The sequence below is a fragment of the Vidua chalybeata genome, chromosome 5 (assembly GCF_026979565.1).
Source record: "Vidua chalybeata isolate OUT-0048 chromosome 5, bVidCha1 merged haplotype, whole genome shotgun sequence".
In the NCBI taxonomy this organism is placed as follows: domain Eukaryota; kingdom Metazoa; phylum Chordata; class Aves; order Passeriformes; family Viduidae; genus Vidua; species Vidua chalybeata.
The window spans coordinates 33,454,651-33,477,577 of record NC_071534.1 but is presented as its reverse complement, the minus strand read 5'-3'; the positions used below and the strand labels follow the sequence as shown (position 1 = coordinate 33,477,577).

The 22,927-nt window shown below is 42.1% G+C and overlaps 1 protein-coding gene across 6 annotated transcripts in view; it reads left to right on the top strand.

The window, feature by feature from the left end:
• ACSS3 (acyl-CoA synthetase short chain family member 3) overlaps nucleotides 1–22,927 on the top strand; it is a 106,173-nt gene that overhangs the window by 22,418 nt on the left and 60,828 nt on the right. For all 6 annotated transcript variants that reach the window (XM_053942050.1, XM_053942051.1, XM_053942049.1 and 3 more), the window contains exons 8-9: nucleotides 11,156–11,307; nucleotides 16,298–16,401. In XM_053942050.1, coding sequence (XP_053798025.1) covers nucleotides 11,156–11,307; nucleotides 16,298–16,401 — 256 coding nt within the window. The remainder of the gene's footprint in view (nucleotides 1–11,155; nucleotides 11,308–16,297; nucleotides 16,402–22,927) is intronic.

Sequence of the window (22,927 nt, the reverse complement as noted above, 5' to 3'; positions counted from 1 at the left end):
GGGCCCCTACCCGAAAAATTTAGTTAAGAAGTTTGTTTGGTGGCTGTTCTTTGCTTCCCCCTGTCTGTCTGCCGAGGACATGCGCAAAGCAGAATTTTGGGAGCAAGTGGGTAAAAGGCTAGCAGAGGGGATCGGTAGGGAGCCCTCCATAGATGACTGCTTCCCTAAATTCCATTTGTTGATCTCGGATGTGGTGAAATCAGACCCCGCGCGAAACTCGGGGAAAGGAAAGAACCATCCAGAAAATCTGTTACTCCCCCTGAATCCGTTTCCCCATCCCCTTCTCCTACCCCTTCTTCCCCTAACCCGGGTGGGCGAGGGGGAGTACCCTGTTGATCTGAGACGCAGGGCAGCTCCACAAACATGGACTGTGCTCCTGGCTCCCTCAAACTCCCCCGTTGTCCCCACCTTAGCAAGATCGGCCGATTCGCTGAGGCAACAACCCTAAACCCCTTTCCCAATCCCTTTTTCCCAGTTGGAAGTCCCAGTTTCAGCGCTACCCGGCACAGTTCTGTTTCTTTGAACCCGTTCCTTTGTCCCTCTGAGGAGGCCAAAGTCTCGTGGTCGATCTCTTTGTCTTCCCAAGATGGAGGGCAGCCACATGGCAGTGCTTCCCCTTCCCACAATCCCTTTCTTCCCTTCATTCCCTATGACCCCACCCCCTCCTACTTCCCGGTGGGCGCGGGCACTGCCTACTCAAGGCATCGGGTTACCACCCCTCCCCCTGTCCCTCCTTGGGTAGGCGTAGGCATTCCCTCCTTGCATGTTCTACCTGCCGCGTCAGCAGCCCCACCCTCCCCCAGCTGGGAGGGCTCAGTAGCCTTCACCCCACTATCAGAGGTGGAGGATTCTCCCCATCCTGTCTGTCCTCTCCCTCGCGCCCTGCCCCCATGTCCTCCTGCTCCTCAGAGACCCAGGGTGAGGGGAGGGGGAGTGCAACGGAGTCCGGTCAATGAGATCGAGCAGTCGATCCACACTCCATCCCCTACACTGGGGGAGGGGAGAACCCTATGTGGACAGCCCTTTCCTGTGATTCAGCCAAGGAGGTCTGCAAGACATTGCAAAAATTTGGCAGAACGAGTCCTTTTTTTAAGGGGATTCTAAAAGCCACTTTAACATCTAGAACTATAGTGCCGGCTGACCTTAAGCTTCTATTTAAATTGCCTGCTTCTCCCGTCTGAATACGACCTGTGGGAGAAGAGATGGAAAAGGTTGGCAGCAGACCTGCTTCCCAAAATCCATGAGGGGCCTTATGGCCTGGATTTCACAGAAGAAATCACCCTAGACCATATTGTGGGTGAGGGAGAATGGAGTGAGGGGCGACTGCAAGCTCGGGGAATTCCCACAGCTATGCTGGACATGTCCAGGAGTGCAGCAGAGTGTGCGTTCCTGGGCATGCCCTCCAGGGATCTGAGGATACCCTACACGGCAGTCAGGCAAGCCATGGGGGAGCCTATGTTAGATTTTGTAGATCGGGTCCGGTCAGCCGTGGAGAGACGCGTAAGGTACCTGAGCGCCTGGAAGGAATGGTCCTGGAAGTGGCGCACATGAATGCCAACGCCATGTGCAAAAGAGTCATCATGTCAATGTTGGCCTCACCACCGCCAACCCTCAGCCAGATCATCGAGGAGTGCACGCTCAAGGCGCACCTGATGGATGAGGAGGAGGCCTCAAAGAAGAAAAACAAGCAAGTCGCCTCAGCTGCTGCTCCTTCGAAGAACCCACCACTGAAGCAACTTCCATCCACACGCTGGTGTTATCATTACCATCAGGAGGGACACTTCCAGGCTCAGTGCCCACTTCTAGGGACTGCACTGCCCAGGGTTGCAGGAGGGGGAAGGGGGGGATGGGAACCCCACGGTCCAAAAAAACTGACCCATGAATGCACACTTGCCGCACGTTCGGATAAAAATGAGGCAAGTTGCGGTGCTGCAAGAGGAGCTGCAATGCACCATCTAGTACCATCAGTAAGCGGCTGCCTCTCGACTAGTGACAACTGGGAGCCTTATCGACTTCGACTCACTGACTCTGTTCATTTTCGTTCCCAGGACTGGCAGTTTTTCATAGCAGATACAGAGCTTCTATCGCACATCTGCCGCTGTGAGACCAGGAAAAAGGAAGATCTCTTAAATTGCAGGTACCTCGTTGTAGGGGACACAAAGAGCACTCTGCTGGAGATAGAAGTCCCTCCAGTAATATACACCCTCAATCTGAGGCTCTTCTATCTCGTGGCACGCTGTGTCCACGCCCCCCCTCTTCCTGCCTAAGGGCCAGGTAATTGCACAGGCAATTCCCATTCCTCGTGCTCTGTGCAATGACCTGGAACTCTCAGTGTTTTATGCTGGGAAGTTGGGAGAGGAAAAACCCCTCGTATGGTGCAAACTCAAATGCAAGCGGCGATCTGTACACCTACAGGGGATGTTGGACACAGGGGCAGACATGATGGTCATCCCACCACACAAGTGGTCGTCACACTGGGAGCTGCAAAGCATGGCCACGCCAGTCTTAGGACTAGGCGGGCCACAGCCGGCAAGACAATCTAAAAACATCATCCAAATTCAGGGTCCAAATGGGCTGCTGGCCTCAGTACGTCCATTCGTGATCAACTGCAAATTTACATTATGGGGCAGGGATGCCATGTCGCAGTGGGGAGCCAAATTGGAATTTCCGGCCCCCCAGCATTTTTAGGTGCGGCCACTGAAGAGCGCGCCACTCAGAAAGTGACATGGCTCACAGATAAGCCCATCTGGGTGAAGCAGTGGCGGCTGAGTAAGCAAAAGCTGCAGGCGCTCACAAAATTGGTTAATGAGGAGTTAGCAAAAGGACACCTTGTAGAAACAAACAGCCTCTGGAACTCTCCTGTGTTTGTAATTAAAAAAAACAGGGAGAGACAGGTGGCAGCTCCTCCATGATTTGAGAAAAATTAATGAGGCAGTTCAAGATATAGGCTCTCTCCAACCGGCTATGCCATCTCCATCGATGCTACCCCAGAATTACAATTTGGCTGTAATTGACATTAAAGCTTGTTTCTTCCAAATCCCACTCCATCCGGATGATGCTCCCCATTTCGCATTCTCTGTGCCTTCCAACAACAGAGAAGCCCCAATGAAGCATTACCACTGGATGGTACAATCACAGGGTTTCAAATGTTCCCCTACTATATGCCAGTGGTATGTCGCCAGGGTTCTATCCCCAATGTGTGCCAAGTGGACATCCTGTATTTTCAGTCATTACATGGATGATGTGCTGATTTATGCCCCTGACAGCGAGATCCTGCAAGCAGCACTGGAGGACACTCTTAGGGCCTTGTCGGTGGCTGGAATTGAGTTACAAAAAGAAAAGGTACAGTTGCTGCCACCCTGGAAGTATCTGGGCCTGGCAATTAACAACCCGATGATCAGGCCCCAACAGATACAGATAAACGATAACCCCAAGACACTGAATGATCTCCAGCGCCTGTGTGGGTCATTAAATTGGATCAGGCCATGGCTGGGACTAACTACAGGGGAACTATCCCCCCTCTTTGATTTGTTAGCAGAAAGGGAGGGGGATGAGGGTTTAGGTTCCCTGAGAGTCCTGACCTGAGAGGCCAGAGCAGCACTCGAGAAGGTCCAGAAAGCCATCACGAGCAGGCAGGCCCATTGTTGCCAACCAGGGCTGCCTTTCCGATTCATCGTGTTGGGTGAGTTACCCCATTTGTATGGCATGATATTTCAGTGGGACAAGGGTCAACGGGACCCCCTCTTAATAAAAGAGTGGGTGTTCCTTGGCCACAGGCAGTCCAAGAGTATCACCAGGCCACAGGAGCTGATGGTGCAGCTCATAATGCGGGCCAGGGCTCGTCTGCAAGTACTAGCTGGCTGTGACTTTACATGTATCCATCTCCCCATCAAAACATCCACAGGGAGGATGACCAAGGAGGCTTTTGAACACCTGCTAAGGCCGAATGAGAATTTACAGTTCACTCTAGACAGCTTCTCAGGCCAAATTAAGATCGGACATTATTTGTTTCATACCGAATACAAATTGTTGCCTAAAGAATTACAGAGCAGAAAACCCCTCCGAGCACTAACAGTATTCACGGACGGGTCAGGGAAGTCTCACAAGTTGGTGGTGACTTGGAAGGACCCAGAGACTCAGGTATGGGAATCAGATATTAAGGTAGCAGATGGTTCCCCACAGGTGGTTGAGTTGGATGCTGTAGTGAGAGCTTTTGAGAAGTTTGAACAACCGTTTAATTTGGTAACAGATTCGGCATATGTAGCAGGAGCAGTGTCTAGAGCTGAACGTGCAGTCATAAAAGAGGTGCCGAATCAGGTCATCTTCGGGTTGCTCTCTAAATTAGTACACCTGGTTTCTAACCATGAGCATCCCTTTTATGTGGTTCATGTGAGATCACACACGGATCTCCCAGGCTTTATTGCTGAAGGAAACCGCAGAGCAGATGCCTTGGCAGCCCCTGTACAGCTGGGAGGCCAGCCGAGCATAGTCGAGCAGGCCAAGCTGAGCCATCAGCAGTTCCATCAGAATGCCCCCCGGCTGGTACGCCAGTTCCATCTGCAGTGTGACCAAGCCAGGGAATTTGTGGCCTCGTGCCCCAGCTGTTAGGAGGCAGCTTTACCAATGCTGGGAGCAGGTGTAAATCCCAGAGGTCTCCGCAGTTGTGAGGTGTGGCAAATGGATGTCACCAAGGTCCCTGAGTTTGGTAGGCTCAAGAATGTCCATGTAACTGTGGACACCTTCTCGGTGGCAGTTTTTGCCTCAGCCCACATAGGGGAAAGGGCCACAGACGTCAGGAAACATCTTGTCCAGGCCTTTGCCACCTTAGGGGTCCCAACCGTGATTAAAACAGACAATGGTCCAGCCTATACTTCCAAGGTGTTCTGCAACTTCCTACAAGATTGGGGGTTTCAACGTAAGACCGGGATTCCCCACTCCCCCACCAGCCAGGCCATAATAGAGAGAACCCACCAGATGCTAAAGCAAGTCCTCCAAAAACAGTGAAAGGATGTGCGAGTGCTGTCACCGCATGAGAGACTCTGCAAGGCATTGTTTACTATCAGTTTCCTGAACTGTTCTTTTGACAGACCAGAACTGCCAGCCCTGAGACATTTCAAACAACATCAGGAGCTCCAGCCAGAGGAGCGGCGTCCAGTGTTAGTGAGGGATCTGGACTCTAAAGAAATCCAGGGTCCATTTCCACTTTTGACTTGGGGATGGGGATATGCCTGTGTGTCCACGCCTTCAGGAGTCAGGTGGATCCCCAGGAGGCATGTTAAACCCTACACAGCAGAGCAGTCAGTGAGTTGGAGTGATATGGTGCCAGTGGATGCAACCTGTGATCCCACCGACCTAGGGGTTGCATCCAGTTGCAGATGCCACAAGGAAGGAAAAGATTCTACCTCTCCCTAACCAATACTTCCCTTACAGCTACCTCAGCCCAGTTATATCCCCAGTTCCTGTGTTTATAATAAAGTTGTTTCCCTGGTTTCCCTATCCCCGAACACCCTGAGAAGAACTAGCCCCAGCACCATCTCCAGGCCCTCTCCACTTGCACAGCAGTCACCGCAGTTGCAGCAGCAGAAGAAGCTGGGGGAAGAGGCCACCGCATGAGAGACTGAATCAACACCACTGCTTGCTTTTTATATTTTATTAAGCGGGGAGATGTTGCATCCTGGGGTTTGGGTTTAGATTAGGGTTTTTAATTTATGTTAGATAAAGCAAGTTCAGTAATCCCGCGCACCCCCCATGTTTCCCTTCCCCGTGGTTGTTTGCTCCTAGCTGTGTGCTATTGGAGCTTACCCCAATCACTCAGGCAGAAACTCCTCATCCTTGCCAGAGAGATCCCCGCCAGTCTCCCTGATGCTGCATCCCTACTAGCCCTGGGACCCAGGAACCGCCCCAGTGCTGTCTTGGTTGGTCGCTGTTGCTGGCATCACCGCCATGGCAGCTGCCCCTATTGAACGAGAGGCCGTGGATCCTCTCACCCCGCCCCTCCATAAAATCCTACCCTGCTGGCACCCGGGTGCCATTTTCTCCCATGAGAGTGCTGGGAGTGGTTGCGTCTTTCAATCTAACCATGCCATGTGACCAATAAACCATTCCAGCCCAGCACAGAGTAAATGGACAATTCCTTACTGCTTTGCTGGATCCCTAGCACATGGTAACAGTGACTGGCCAGCCCACGTGTCCAGGACACGGTAGCCGTGTCCGGGAACCCACGGCAGAAAACCCCGGCAGCACATGGAAGCTACGCCACAGCCGGGCTCCCAAGAGCTGCTTGCAGCTGGGGAGAACAAAAGCAAATGCCGCAGAACATGACATTCCTTTTGCTTGTAGCCAACCACTATTGAATGTAAACTGTGCTGACTTCATACCCTCACTACTTCAAGTGTTTTGTTTATTTTTAAATTACTTAGGTGACAACTTGTAATTTTAAAAATTACTATGGAAATTATGCTTTTAGTTTTCACTTGCTGTTAAACCATTTTCAAGAATGAAAAAATGATGATGAATTCTTTCAAATACAAAAGCAAGTGTATTTTTTGTTTTGGTTTGTTTGGTTTAAATAATCTGTCCTGCTTTGTTTTTCTCCAAAACAACAGCAACAAATAAGCTACTTGAAGTCACACAGCCCACTCTAGGTTCCTCTTGCTAATAGGGTTTCAAGCAACAGGGGAGTATTAAGATAAAGTCTAGTTACTATTTGTGGTCCTGTGATGTCAGGAAAAAGGCAGCATTGTAGTTCCAGTGTTTGGGACTAGGGTAAAGAAGAGGGATACCCACACTTGTCAAGCACCAGGCATTAAGGACTTCATTTGAGTGGTCTAGGTCAGAGAATGACCTACTATCCCACGCAGAGCTGTAGCATCTTGTGTGCCTGGAGTCTCTCACAAGGCTCTCTGGAGTTCTGTAGTTGCAGCAGATTTGCAGGATACGTAATAGCAACAGCAAACTAGTGTTTTAGCACTACTTTGAAAGTACTCTTCTTTGGCACAGTTCTTGGAGATATCCAGCTTTTCTTGCTGTTTTTGTAAGCCAGTATCATCAGCTTACAAAGCAAACACTGTCTCTGAAGTCTGACAGGGATTACTCTGCCATCACCCATACTGATTGTGGAGCTAATTCAGTAGCACTTGTTGTCTCAAGTCTTCAGTGGAGCTTTGGCAGCAGAGTCACTATCAGAAGGCTGAATGTCTCTGTGAGCATATTCTTTTGAATCCTGATGTGTCTGGACTTTGTGTGTGCTTTGGCATCAGCAGGTTTTAGTGGCATGCACTACATTTTCTATACAGAGAGAATTTCCTCATAATTTTGGATTTAGTGGTAATTGAAGAACCCATTGTTGTTAGGGGACTTGAAAGGGAATTGATGCACTCTTACTCCTGCATTGTTATTTTATTATTGACATTTATTTATTTTATTATATTGACATTTTATTATAGCTCTTCTTCTGTGTCTCTTCCCTCTAGTAATCTATGCTGGTGGCTTCTTGCTTTCTCCATATAAGAACTTTCCTATCCCCTTAGTAATTCTTGGTGTCTGTGAAACTTTTTTGATAATCATGTATGAAATCATAAATCATCAGCACATTTTGCCTCAGGATGTCTGCTCAGCTGTTCGACATCTAAATTGCATGCTAAATCTAAGTGCTTCAAGAAAGATGTTCCCATCTGTTTGTCTCAGTCTCTTGGTAGGTATTTTCTGTGGGAATCTTCCTAGCTCATACAAGAAGTATCTGTTCTTACTTTCCTCTTTTAAATTAGGTGAGACAGATCACTCTCTTTCTGACTGCCCTGGTCCCATTTACTGTGCTCTCATTTCCTGTCAACCATAGATATTAGTGCCAGTAACTTTTAGAAATCAATGTTCATCTCCATTATTGATGCGAATACTGAATAGCAACAGGTCTCAAACTGATCCCTGCAGAAATCCAGTGGAACTATCTCATTTACTCAGTCCCCAATTGACTAAGCACTCTGTCACCATATTCTGAATTCAATTACCCTGTGGTTTACTGCTTATATTGCTAACTTTTAAAAATAATAATTGCATGTGGTAAATAAGCCTTCATGGAATATGGTAGTAGTTTTAAATTTTTTGTATAATAAATGACTACTCTTTCTGGTGACCTTATTTATATGTTTTGGGCTCTGAAATTAATTTGCACTGTCTCAGATATGTATTACAGTCTGATTATAAGGGAGATTAATTAAGGTGCAAGCAAGACCATATGCCAAAGTCAATAGTATGGATTTTATTTATCAGTGAACATGAGGTAGAGAGAGAGATATTGAAAGAAATATAAAAAAGTGGAGGGGGGAAAGAAAGGGAGACAGATTAGGGGAAAGTTAGTTACCACCCCTGTGGATCCAGGGTGTCCTGTTCATCCTCTTCTTCTGGTCTTCTCTGTGGTGGGTCTCCCATGAAACATAGAATTCAATGGGTATTAACATACATTCAGGTGTACATAGGAATGCCCAAGCACCTCCCCTGTGGGGGAGTTTTACACTGTCTTATGCAGAAGAATCTGAATCTGTTGCAAAACTTTGAATCATTTGCAGTCCTCTGGTATAAGGCCTGAGGAATGAGTATGGGGACCTTTGGGGATCTGTGATGGTTTATGACCCCCTTCTAAGACATGAGAGTCACCTCTCATGTGATTGTCCCATGGTGGTGGATGTTCACTCTGTCTTATGTGGACCAGAGGTTTTGCAATCACACTCCCAAAAACTCACCTTCTCTCTCTTGGATGCATTCTTTCCCAGTCCTGTTTACTTCTCCTTAGACCTGAGGTAGCTGGACAGTAGTGCCACCTTTATCTTATCTCAAGTTCCCTGTCAGGTATCTTAACTCGCAGTCCGAATTCCTGTCAGGAGGCATATTTGAAGGGATGGACTTTGGTTGCAGATGAGATTCTTTGCACACTTTGCTGCAGTGGGCAAAGATCTTAAAAATGTTTGAGCCATTAACCATTTCTGTCTCACAGATTATGTCCATTTTTGTTTATCATTTGCTAAACTCTGAACAGCTTCCAATAAACTTGGGAGGTTTTTCTGCAGAATCTGTAAGAATATTTTACACCTGTGCCAGATTTTTTTTTTCCTAAATGAATATCTTTTTCTCTGGGTTATATTTCCTATCAACTGTCAGGTGAATTTTCTCCTCTTTCTACTGTTTGTGTTTTGTTTGGTTTTCTCCTCTATCTGAGGCTGGTAACTCCAAACCTAAACTGCTTTAACTTACCTGTGACATAAATATCCACCTGTCCTGCATGTTTACCCAAGCAGTCCTGAAGGTTTAACAGTTTGTGTAGCTACTGTCAGGCTCAAGCTTGCTGGAAGTTTGAGGCACAGGCATGCCTGTGACATAGCTCAGGCAGAGATCCAGTGTGAAGCAGGATCTGGGAGGGAGTGGGTGTGCTCAGGACCACATAGCCCTTTTATGGGCTCTGGGTATTTACATTTGGTTAAAAGTAACAGCCTACTTTATTACTGGCAGACTAACCAAGTTCAACTTGCTCCCCAGCTAGGTGTTTTGGTGTCCAAGATGATTGATACTAGTTCAAGTACATAATTACTTGATGAGAAGCTTGTGACAATTTGGGGCTTTTCAGAGTCAGAGGCTATTTGTTTTAGCACTAGTGATGTGCGCTTGAACTCTTAACCAGGTGTCTACACATCTGCAGTGAATATTGAATATTACAGGGAGAGAGTGTCAACTTGAACAAACAGGTTCATGAACAAATACTGTTGAACACATGAAAGTTGTGATGAAGCGGTCTGCTAGAGTGAGGCTTCAAGACCGTCTAGTAAAAGACTTTTCTTTGGGTACTGTGTGTTATCTGACAGGAAAAAGGACATAACTCACTTTTTAAGCAAGCATCATTTTTGCATTTCTTTTTTTAAGGATAGGCTAATTGCAGAAAGAGGGCTTTTGGTGTTGATTATACTACTCTTCTACTTGGGCTGGAAATGTATTTTCTCTCCATTTGTTTCTTACTGCCTGCTTAATGCTTTTTAAAAAATGGCTTTTCAATTGTGCATTCTATTTTGTCTTATTTTTAAAATCTTTTGTGGTGCTTCTCTTTTTGAGAACACCTCTCACTAGGAGCAGTATCTCACCATAAAGCTGCAAAACCACTGGTACATACCCAGCTTTGGCTGTCCTGTGTTCTTTGAATCTGATTAATGGTTCACCAGTGCTCTTGCCAGCGTTCAGGCCCAGCTGGATGCAGTAGGAAAAGTGTGTGTCTCTCGATTTACATGCTCTGTCAAAGTTAATCTTCTAAGTGTGGCCTTTCTAGTGAAAAGGTTATGATGACACCTTTGGAGCTAAAACTCATTCTACATTAACATCACCTTCTAATTTCAGAATATGTATGGAGCTGTTCATGCACTGTGGTAATTGCACTTACAGTAAGATTGTGACTATATGATTCTGTGCTGACTGGTTATCATATTTTTGACACCACAAAAAAGTATTCTTGATTAATTTTTATTAGGATTACTTACCATTGAACAATTTGTCATAAATGATTAGCCCCTTAGCTCAAGAAAGACCCAACCCCAAACCAGACCACAGTCTGGTAGCATACTAAAACAGAATAGTGGCCCGCCCTTCAGGATCTCTCCAGGCTTCATGTGGGGTAGCATGAAGGTTCCAAAAAGTCAGTTTAAGTAGCTAAGTGGGAATCTTTCCAAATTTGAGAAAAAATTTTAGGTAAGAAAAAGCTATCTGTGCATGGGAGTATATCTGCAGTGCCACCGTGTCCAGAGACTCCTTGTTCAGAGGGAGTGTGGGTGTTTTTTAAATTGCATCTCAGGTAGATATAGACATGACTCTCTCTGCTGCCAGTGCAATAACATATCTTTGTGTCTGTCTTTTCATTTGCATGTCTGTTTGTCCTAATTTTCTAAGTAGTAACTAGTATGTGCTGTGTTCGTGTAAGGCATGGTTCCCAAAGCTTGTGAATTTATTTCTACAAGTGAGTACAGTCATGGTATTATTATTTTTAACAAAGCCTCCTTTGAAGTCTTACTTGAAATTACTTCTGTTGCTGTGCTACCACTACTATTATGTGCTCAAGGCTTGAACTGTCAAGGAATTATGAGGTATTTTTATCCTGTGACATTTTAAATTATTCTCTCCATAGGGGAAGCCTGTAGGAACGCCAGATGCTGGTGCCTATTTCCGTGTGCTAGCAGAAAATGAAGTAGCTGCCTTCTTTACTTCACCAACTGCAATTAGAGCAATCCGTCAGCAGGACCCTGAGGCAGCCTTGGGAAAGCAGTACTTGCCAAAAAGGTGAAGTAAGGATACACTGGAAGCCGTTTTTTCCAGGCTGCATGAACTAAGAGTAACAGTATATTTTGCCCACCTCTGTAGAGTGCCATTTTAATCTATTCTTGAAAATTTAGTTGTACACATATCTCCTTGCAAATGTCTACTGATAGTTTTGAGGAAATTAAAGCTGTTAAAAAGTCTGACTCTAATGTTAAAAGCTTTTACTGAGTTAGGATTCCTCTCCCATCTTTTACTTTACTCCCCTGTGCTTATACTCTGTAATACAGTCTTGGATTATGTCATCCCATACTGGTTTTTCCACGTGACCTCTTATTTTGTTAAGGGCACAGGATCTTTAGTGTTTGTTTAATCAGAAGCTAGTCAGTGTTTTGGTTGCTCCCCCCAAACTTCATTATTGTTTGCGATTATGTGTCCAAAGAGCTATTTGCTGTCTTGTACTGCTTTTAAGGTGCTTATCACTATATGATCAGCATGCTTCAAAGTCTTGGCTGAGTTCATCCTTATAAATCCCCTGTGAGGTGAGAGTGGTATTATCTGTATTTTGCAGATGGTAAGTTGAGTGAAAGAGAAATTAAGGTTAAAGTCTTCTGTTAGTCTGGAATATCTAGTCTGAGACACTGAAATACCACTGTTTCAAAGATTGTAGTATTATATGGTTAAAATGTGATATTAGCACTATATTTATGAAATGCTTCTCATAGTAACTTGGATGTATGAGTGTTCAGTATTTCTGCAGACCAAGTTTCTCTATCTTATGGTAAACATTTTAAAAACAAAAAACACATGGGTTTGGACCACATCTAATCTTGAAGTTGAATGATTTGCTCAGCATGAAACAGGGACTGTGTCAAACTGTATAGGCAGTATTCAGTCACAAGAACATCTATTACCACTCTTGTTCAAAGAGAAGGGGAGCTTCATTAGACCTCCACATTCTTAATTGCTCAGGAAAATTTATTGTTAGTAAGCTGGATTTTTTCATGAGGTATTCATTACAAGCTTATCTTGTAATGAATTACTTTCTTCCATGTTTTGACTGCTATCATCAACCCTTACTCCTTGAAATAAGAAAGAAGCTCATTTGAGACATGAATGTGCTATTGTCCTATGGCATTTATTGACAAGAATGTGATTCAGATTCTAGAAAATTTAATTGCTGTCCTTGGCATTTCTTAGGCAATTACTTTGTCTTTAGAGTATTCATTCAATAGGAAATCTGCTTACCTGGTTTCTAAGTTGTCACATTCTCTGGCCAGATGAGAATTCTAGATAAGAGTCTCATTGTAGTATCTGTTGCCAGAGATATAAAGAGGTATTTCATCATTCCTATTCAGTCATATCAAATGAGCTTCTCCACTTGTCTGCAGCTTTCGTTCTTTCATAATTCACTCAGATTTGGACCATGTAGTTCACTGGGATGCGATGTCTCTTTACTAAACCCTTTAATGCAGCATTTGATATCTAGTAGGTCAAGTGATTAAAATTGATATTCTAGGGAAATACTTGGGTTTGGGTGTTACTTGGATAGACTTTTCTATTCAAGGTAAAGTGATTTCTGTCTGATTCAGTTTGAAAGCAGTCTTAGTTCATTTACTTGATTGATGATGCTTTCTTCTTCGTTACATGGTGAAGAAACTTTGAAATGTCTTTCTGCTAAATGCACTAAAACAGATCCTTACTTTAGAGACTGCATCCAGGAATGCAGTCCTGAAAGAGGTTTCCACCATGGTACATTTTATTTCTGAAAAGTTCTGTTAAATAAATGGTAAAGGTCAATATCACTTAAAAAAATAATGTTAAAAAAGACAGTTACTGATGAAGAAAGGAGGTGGTAGGCAATGCCAGCTTCCATACACAAGGGGACATTTGATTTAGATGAGTAAATTGAATTATAAACAAATTTGTGTTCTTTGAAATGACGTAAGTGAAATAAATTTCTGCTAAGAACTGATGTTTGTGGCATCGCTGGCCTCGACACAAAATTATATATATGAATTTTCCAAAGGTTCTAGTGTGTATGCTTTAAATTTCTTGTGTCTATTGGAGCCAAATTTTGACATTTCTTTGCTTTTGACACAGAATGCCACCTTTGCCTTAAACACAGCTCATGCTTAATGGTAAAACAGATGTTTAGTTTTTAGTACTGTAGGTCAAGAGCTCTGTTCAACCACATATTTATAGAGATCTAAAAACATAGCTTTTGATAACATCCAGTGCTACTGAGCATTGCTGCCTGTCATGTTGGAAGAACAAGTAACATCCAAATTCTATGACCTTCATCTACTTAATAATATTCTGTTCAGCTCTTTGAATCCATTCTCCTCTTCAGAAGGTAGCTCCATAATACCAAGCCATTAACTCTTCCCATATTTGGAATCACACTTCATCCTATAATTGGATTGTTCTAATTTCCAAACAATTGACAAGTGATGGTTTTGCATGAAATGGGGCAACAACTCAGCAGTTTAGATTAACGTACAAGTAATTTGCCATTTGTGTCCCATTGTCTACTTTGCTTGCTCGACTTTTGGTCAGTTGAGAATGTTCTGCAGTTTTACATCAAGAGTATTTAGAGATTCTAGGTTGTTCATCTGATATATAAAGTATTAATTATTCATTATAAAGTATTCAAGTAGATAAGAAACTTCCATTATCTGTCTCATAATACAGGAACAAGAGGATGTGAAATTAAAGTAGCAAATTCAAAACTGTTAGAAGGGAATACTTTCTCATAGAATTGACATTTCACAAATGCTGCTAAGAGGATATGTGATTAAGACCCTCAACTTATTACAACTGAAGTACGTAATGCAGTTCCGCCTGCTGCCCTCTGCTCTGTGCTGCTATTGATCATACATGGCCCTTCCTGGTGGAGTCCTGAATTGTGCACATGAACAGCCTTTGTGGAGCTGAGCTGCAGTTGTGTTCTGTGTCTCTCTCTGTGACTCTGTCACTAAAATATCCAATGCTTGGATTCTCATTTTCAAGGTAAAATCTGTTCAGGGAAGGAAATGAGCAAACACATCAATGGAGAAAAATCAGAAGATGTGAAAACATTTTTTTTTTAAATTTTGCATCTTTAAATAAATAATTAAAAAATAAACATATGTATGTGTGTGTATATATATAAACATATGTATGTGGTCTCCACATGCATTAAAAATTAGTAAGAATTCTTTATTTCCGGTTAATGTTTAGAGGTGCAAATGAATCTTCATTGCTGTAGTTTTAGGAAAAAAAAAGCTTATTTAATATCATGCATATAGAGTTTTTCTTTGCCAGAATACCCCTCCCCCCTCCAAACTGGTTTGTGCATACCAGAATTTAAAAAAAAAAAAAGTTCCAAAATCTTTTAATTTGGAAAAGTGAAGCTCAGATTATTAGTCATATGAACATTTAAGCTTTTAGTAAATAGTTTTAAGATTGTTTCTTTAAGATGGTTTCTTCTGTGCTTGGGGTGACACCAAAATGTATGTGCTGTGTTGAACAATATTTATTGCTTCAGGATCATTAGGAACATTGATCTGTCACCTGTATGTCAGGTGATATTTGAAGTCCATTCTGCTGAACTCCTGTATAGGGCCTAAAAGCTTGATTGTGCTGAATTTCATGTTAGGAATATAGGTTTTCAGAACAGCTGAGGACATTTAATTAATAGAGATGCTTTAGGACCTTTCTTCTCAATTAACTGCATTTCAGGGATAGATGATTGCAGTAACAGGTGGACTGACATGCTTTGAAGTTTTAAGTGGGCTTTTAAAAAAATTGTTGAGTGGGACATTTCATAGCCATTGCCATCCTTTGTTTTGCTATACTGTTTAGGAGGAGAAAATAATTCCATGGTTCTTATGCTTAGACTTATGGCACTTTACTCTGATATTCTTTTTGATTGTTTTGTGCTTTAAGTTTACCAAAGAGCTGATTTTTCTTCTCATAACATAAAATTGTTCTTTAGCCTGCAAATTATTAAATCTGATTATTAAAGCTGGCAATTCAAAAGAGAGGAATTTTGCTTTTGGCTCAGGGGATAACAAGATATCTTAACTTTTCCCTAAGTCTTATATGTTCTTGGTGTTTGTCTAATTTGCTTTCTGGATTTCATTTCCATGGAAAGATGAAACTCATAGTCTTTCTAAATTATATCCCTCTGAAGTGAAATTTGTGTCATACTGATCAGATCTAAGAATTCTCTCTTTTTGTGGCTACAAATCTACTGCTTTTACAAAATCAGTGCAGTTTGTGTCCACTTTTGAAGGACAAGAGTGAAGTTCTGTGTTCATCAGTTGTCTTCATTCAGAATGTGCTGAGGAAAGACTTAAAGTGAAACAAAATGTCCATGACATGCATCTGGCTGTGACAGATTGTATTGCAATGCTAACGAAGATATCTACCTAGTTTCTGTGTACAGAGCATTTAATTATTTTTTACTTCAACTGAGAGTTGCTTGCCTCTGGTCTCCCAAGGTCTTTGCATTCAGCAAATAAAGTTTATTTTACTTGATGAAGTATTAAGTAGCTTAAATTAATGCTGCAAATATTCTACGTCTTACTTTATAGGAAAGAGAAAAAGTTGAAGTCCTCCTTTGTCTTTTCCCTTGATCTGGGACAGTGGCCAGAGACATTTATTATATTCATTATCTTGTGTTCCCTTCCCTTCCCTTCCCTTCCCTTCCCTCTCCCTTCCCTCTCCCTTCCCTCTCCCTTCCCTTCCCTTCCCTTCCCTTCCCTTCCCTTCCCTTCCCTTCCCTTCCCTTCCCTTCCCTTCCCTTCCCTTCCCTTCCCTTCCCTTCCCTTCCCTTCCCTTCCCTTCCCTTCCCTTCCCTTCCCTTCCCTTCCCTTCCCTTCCCTTCCCTTCCCTTCCCTTCCCTTCCCTTCCCTTCCCTTCCCTTCCCCCTCCCTTTCCCCTCCCTTTCCCCTCCCTTTCCCCTCCCTTTCCCCTCCCTTTCCCCTCCACATCCAGCTCAAGATACAGACTTTGTTTTTATTTAAAGGTTCAGGATGATGTTTGTAGCTGGTGAGCACTGTGACGTGGACACGCTAGAATGGTCAAAAAGAGTCTTCAAGGTACCTGTCTTGGACCACTGGTGGCAAACTGGTGAGTGGTTTAAAATACACTTTGTAAAATATGGTGAGGAGAGTATTTTCAGACTTGTTTCCTGAGTCTGAAGGTAAAATTATTTTTTCTTGCCATGAACATGTAAATAAATGTGAAAAAAAATTCAAGCAGGAAGAATGTTTTTCGGAATTGATCTGAAAAGTGACTCCAGGGTATTTTTAGAAAAACATGACTTATGTAAAAGCTATATAAAAAAAGGAGGTATTTTCTGGTATTCATGTTTAAAAAATAAGTTTGTATCAGTATTTTTCCAGGTGTGTTTTATGTTGTTTGCATGTGTGACTGTTGTGTGACAGAATGTTTGCTACTTCAGGCTTAAAGCTAAGTTTTTTCCATGTATAATTTGTGTAATTAAAAACAAACAATCTGCTGCATAGAGTAGAATCCTTGCTCTTTAATACTGTTCTGTATGGATGTAATCCAACTTCTAGTGATTATTTTAAAATGTTTCCCATTTGTTTCACTGCAATGAAGGAACTAGAGTACCAATCTATGGGTAACTTCGTAAAAATCCTAGTTGAATCCTGGATTAAGACTTCATCAAATGTATCTCCTTATAACTGTGGATTCATATATCTTTAAATTTCACTATTAGAAGATCAAGTTTGGATTTTCCTTCTTACACACATTGCTGATTAAACAGTGGAAATGTATTACAAAAGCCCCTTCCCTTCCCTTCCCTTCCCTTCCCTTCCCTTCCCTTCCCTTCCCTTCCCTTCCCTTCCCTTCCCTTCCCTTCCCTTCCCTTCCCTTCCCTTCCCTTCCCTTCCCTTCCCTTCCCTTCCCTTCCCTTCCCTTCCCTTCCCTTCCCTTCCCTTCCCTTCCCTTCCCTTCCCTTCCCTTCCCTTCCCTTCCTTCCCTTCCCTTCCCTTCCCTTCCCTTCCCTTCCCTTCCCTTCCCTTCCCTTCCCTTCCCTTCCCTTCCCTTCCCTTCCCTTCCCTTCCCTTCCCTTCCCTTCCCCTCCCCTCCCCATTTCAAAGACATTATTTGAGAGCATTTAATAATTTGATTAGAGTGAAGACCCAAGTGATTTGTGTGGAAATGTGAGCTGTTGAATGAAAGCGAGGCCTTCAGTTTGAAGGAAAAAATGTACTAATTCAGTTCCTATGAAAGAACTGAATATTAAGGGATAATGAAGTAAGAATTACAGTCATTAGGTTACTGAGGACATCCTGAGCACGTTTAATTCAGTCCCCCTTCTGAAGCAGGGTTAGAGAGAGTGTTGCCCAGGATCCTGTCCAGTTTTGAGTATCTCCATGGATGGGGATTCTCTGGCCACTTTGGCCAGCCGGTGCTATTGTTTGACTGCCCTTACAGTAAACATACATTTTTTGGGCTCAGATGGAATATCCTGGTTTTAGTTTGTGCCTGTTGCCTCTTGTTCTGTCAGTGGGCATCACTGAGAAGTCTGGCTAACATTTCTTCAATGTGCATAAATACTGGATGCATCCCAAGAAGGCCCAAAAAGGCCTACTGGGGTGCCTTCTGTGAGAAGCTGCCAGAAGCTTCTTTCATGTCTGGCAGAGTCAATCCCTGACAGCTCCAAAGATAGATGTGCTGCTAGTCATGCCTGGGCCAATTAGAAATGGTGGTAACATGGTAATATGTGATAACATATTCAAAAATGAGGAAAAAAATAGTTACTGCGCAATTGTAATTGCAGCCAGAGAAGAGTGGTGTGAGAACATGTGAGATAAACAACTTCACTGACACCAAGGTCAGTGGAGAAGGAGGGGGAGGAGAGGTGCTCCAGATGCTGGAGTTGAGATTCCTCTGCAGCCCATGGTGAAGTAGCTGCCCCCTGCAAACCATGGAGGTCCACGGGAGGCAAAGATTCACCTGCAGCCCATGAAGAAGACCCATACCATAGCAAGTGGATGCCTGAGAGGAGGTTTTGACCCTGTGGGAGGCCCATACTGGATTATGCTCCTGGCAAGGACCTGTAGATCCATGGAGAGAGGAGCCTATGCTGGAGCAGGTTTCCTGTCAGGACTTGCTACTTGTACCCTTTCCTTGATTTCTTGAACTGTGGAGAATTGAACAAGACTCCACATGTGGCCTCACTAGGGCTGAGCAGAGGGAGAAGATCACCTTACTCAACCTTCTGGTCACATTTTTCCCTATGCACCCCAGGGTGCTACTGGCCCTCACGGCCATATGGGCACTGTGGGCTCATGGTTACCTTGTCATCTGCCAGGACTCCCAGGTCCTGGAGCACAGCAGCCATTGCTGCAGGTGAAAGCAGTCTTCCCTTCTGCTCTTCACTCACCTCTGCTTTAGCAGAATACAAAATAGATGCCATTAATTGTGGAAAAACAAGCAGTTCTGTCACATTCATCCTTACCTGTCACTTGTCAAAATGTTGAAAGTGGATTTCTGTGCTGGAAAAGCCATTTCTACCAAACAGTATTGGATTTCAGTACATGGGGTTAAAGGTGTATGTACTGAATGTGAAATATTTTACATAATAGATAACTGGCTGTTTAATTCATTAGAAATATGCAAGGTTAGTGGTTGATGACAGAATAAGGACCTACAGATTCAGCAATAACAATTTTCTGAATTCTCTCCAAAATAAAAAAAGTGGCATGTTAAAAACACAATAAAAAACCCGAATCACTTCTATCAGGAGGAAGTTGAGACTGTTAAGCTGTCTTATGTAGAACTAGCAAGTTTTTAAAATGTATTTTTTAATAAATGAATTATTCTTTTTTTGCCATTTAATTGCAGCTGAAGTTATAAATTGCAGTTTTGTTATACCTCAGATTGAAAGTTTGACTTACGTCTGCATGTGAAAATGCTTTTGACTTTGCCAGTCTGACAAATTGGTACTTATTCCCAAAGGTGATATTTATCTGCATTCTTCCAAAACAAGAGCATTGCAAAACTCTGAGAAATTTAGACATCTTAATTTTGCCCAAAAACTGTAGATCTTAGGCAGTTATGTTGGCTCTTTGAGCTGAGACTAAAGCAGAAGATGGAGGAGGAGAAGTATCTGGGTAAACAGTATTTCTTGCATAATGGGGTAATTTCTATTCCTTTGTTAATGACTGAGAAAGGTAAGGAAAAGATGAGTTTTGTAGAGATGAGAAGTGACTGAGTCATCATTTGGAGATGGAAATGAGTATGGGGGAAACGAAAGGCTGACAAAAGTATTATAAAATAGGAGTGGTAACCACTTCGTACTTCAGGTTTAGTAAGATGTCTCCAAAATTCTCGGCCTCTTTGCCATATATGTAATTAGAAATAAATTAGTATGGACAAAGAAACTCGGATTTCTTTCATTTATTCTTGGAAGATTTATAGTGTGTATTTGAAATCACTGAATTGAAACAATACTTTGAAACAGAAGAAAGCTTTCATTAAGGGACTTCAAAGTGGCTACACCTGGAAAAGCTGATTGCTTAAAACTGATTTGTGTCAGTACACCTTCTTCAGTAGCACTCATTTTAAATGTTAATGTTTGTGTTACAAGTATAGTAAGCACATCTTACAAGCTGTGAAATACAAGTCACAGGATCAATGAGTGGCAAGGAGGATTTCAGGCAGTAAAGACTGGGAAGAACTTGCTGTTTTCTTTGGAGATATGGCAATGGATGAAAGAATGTTTTTTTCTGATCCTCTGATCCTATGCTCAGCTGTACCTGGAGAGAGGAGAGTTTTGTTCAGCTTGGTGCAGGTGTTAAGTTTTTGCTTATTTATACAAATTGACACTTAGCACTTCGATAGCAATTTTCATCTTCAAAGTCGTTGTACAAACAAAAGCAATTAATACTTTTGACACCCCTGTGAAGTAAGTACAGTTATTCCAGTTTTGCAGACATTAAATAGAGAAAGAAGAGTATCCTGCCCCAAGATATCCTGTAAGCCTTAAATTCAGTGTCAAAAAAAAGATGTTTTTTTTTCAGAGAGATAATTTTTCTGGTCTTATTTACATATATTTTTACATATATACATATATTTAAATTCTCTCTGTCTGTTGTAATTATTCTATATAATTATTCTAAATAATTATGTTGTGTAATTGCTCTGTTTTAGTATTGCAGGTAGTTAAATTACAAGGAGCCTTGCCAATAATTTTTCTGGTCTTATTTACATATATTTTGTGATTTTTTTTTCTGAATGGGAGCTGGAATGCACATTTTGGACCTTGTTTTCTCTCTGTCTGTGTAGTTATGTTGTGTAATTGCTCTGTTTTAGTATTGCAGGTAGTTAAATTACAAGGAGCCTTGCCAAATTTGTTTGAAGTAGCCTAAACAGCGTTTGGGTTGTATCTGCTGTGTGACTGCCCTCATTCTGAGGGAGGGGCCTCAACAAACAAATGTGAGTTTGGTTTACCTTGATTTTAGAGCTAGCTTTGAGTTCTAGGGGAAAAAAAAAGGGAAACAGCCAGGAGGTTGAGCTGTGGAAGCAGAAGACTCTGAAAGTTTGTGTTAAACATCTTCAGCTGTTTTCATGTTAGCTAAAAAATGAAACTGCCATATCACTTCTGACATTTTGAGAAAATGGTAAGTTAGATTTTCATTTCTTCATAATAAGTATAGGATATAAAGAGTTTTTTTTTTCTCTTGATGTTTTTAAATAAAAACGTTTTGAGACTGCCTTTGAGGATGTAGAGGAAAATTCAGATGAAAAAGAACTGAAGCTGAAAATTCAGTGATAAAATATGACTTGCATAAATTCTCTGTCAAGAGACATGTTTCCATAGAACTTTAGTTGAGTACTATGGAAATGAAAGTTACAGAGTGTGCAAGTATAGTAGGTTCAAATTGGAGTTACCTACTATTTCCTGAGTATCAGCTCACTAGCAGGCAAAACTATGAAACAATTGTGTACATTTTATGTTTTCATAGAAATAGGCTGCCATATCCAGTAAGGAGTAGGTATCTGCAGCAGGTATTAGGACAAAAATCAAATGGTGCTTGATACATTATGGCTGCTGACAAAGAAGATTATATGCACATTGTATTGGATATTCTGAGACAGTGTGATAAAATTTTCTGTTAGGAATTCTCCAAGTTCTGTAATATAATTAATAATGTACTCTATGCCTTTTAAAATTCTTCTTTATCTGTGTCTTACCTCTAAAACATACAAATGCTATGTTGGTAATATTTTTATTAGGACATACTGCTATTAGGTAATTATATGTAGTGGTTTAATAATGGCTATACAGAGCTTTTATGAGGACTGATACAAATGTGTCATTGAATTCAGTGTAAAAAATACGAATCATGAGCAAGTGTACTCAGATGAATACTCAGTGGACTACTTCTGAGACAATCAAAGAGTTTATTAATGTGATCTCCAAGCAGCATGATGTGGTCCCCAGACTTCAGTTTCCATTGTGTTGCCTTGGCAACGTTGTGCAGAATCTGCTTTGTATGAGTATATGGAAAGATGGATTTTGCAACTAAATTGTTAGCTAACCTTTTCAGGTTTGCACTAAAGAACTGTTCTTTAAGTGAATTACCTTGTCAGGGTAGACCTCAATCTCCCTTTTGTCTTCAGTCACCTTCCACTTTGCCCCATTCAAGACTGCAGATCAGTGCAGTGATTTTGTTCAATGTCATAAAATTTTCAGACCCAAAGCCAGTGGGAAAGGTAAACTAAAGAAAGGATGGCTGTTTGATTTGCAACAAAGAGTCAATTCTTGACCTTTTTTTGGAGTGACAGAAATTGAGATCTGGAGTTACAGGGACCAGGAATCTGGAGTTGAAATGAAAGAGATGAAACAAATTTATTCCAAAGTCCAGGCAACTTGTTCAGGTTATCAGGTGCCTCAGTGTGGACACAACTACTTTCATGTTTTTTAAAGACGTGTGCATCCTATCAAGACTTGGATCATATTTTTTTAATGAAAGCTGATAACCTGCAAACAGTTCTACAGAAGTGGGAGTTACTTGGCAGAAACTTCTGCTGTTCTGTAGCCCTGATTTACTGAGTCCCCTGATCATTATTTACTAGATAACTGATTTTATAACAGGCATTCATGACATTTTTCATGTCTCCCCCTGGAGACTTGCATTCTGTTTTTTAAGGGTATGAAAAATATAGATTGTTTCAGCCATTGTTTGCTGTTTAGTAATTGCATGTGGACTGTGTATCATTAGTAGCAGTATCTTGTCATTCCTTCGATGTCATCTTAGGACACCCAATTCAAACAGGTTTTTGGTTGCCCTTATTAAAGGAGAGAGAGGGAAAGGATTTTTTAGTGGCCATGGGCATTGCCAAGGCAGAGACTGACCTTTCAGTTCTGTGTGGTTTTCTCATTCTTGGACATCAAAGAAGGTTTGTGTGGATTATATACATATTCTCTAGGGTGTTTTTGGTTTGAATGAATCATTCATAGGTTTATTGTGGCGTTCAGTGCTGTTCACTGTCTTTCATATTTTACAAAGTATCTTTTCTCCAAAAACATTTTTCATTTGATAGTTGTTTCAAATGTGCATTTCGCATGGCTTTCAGTTGTCCAGTGCATTTTGGGAAATGTACCCAGATGCTG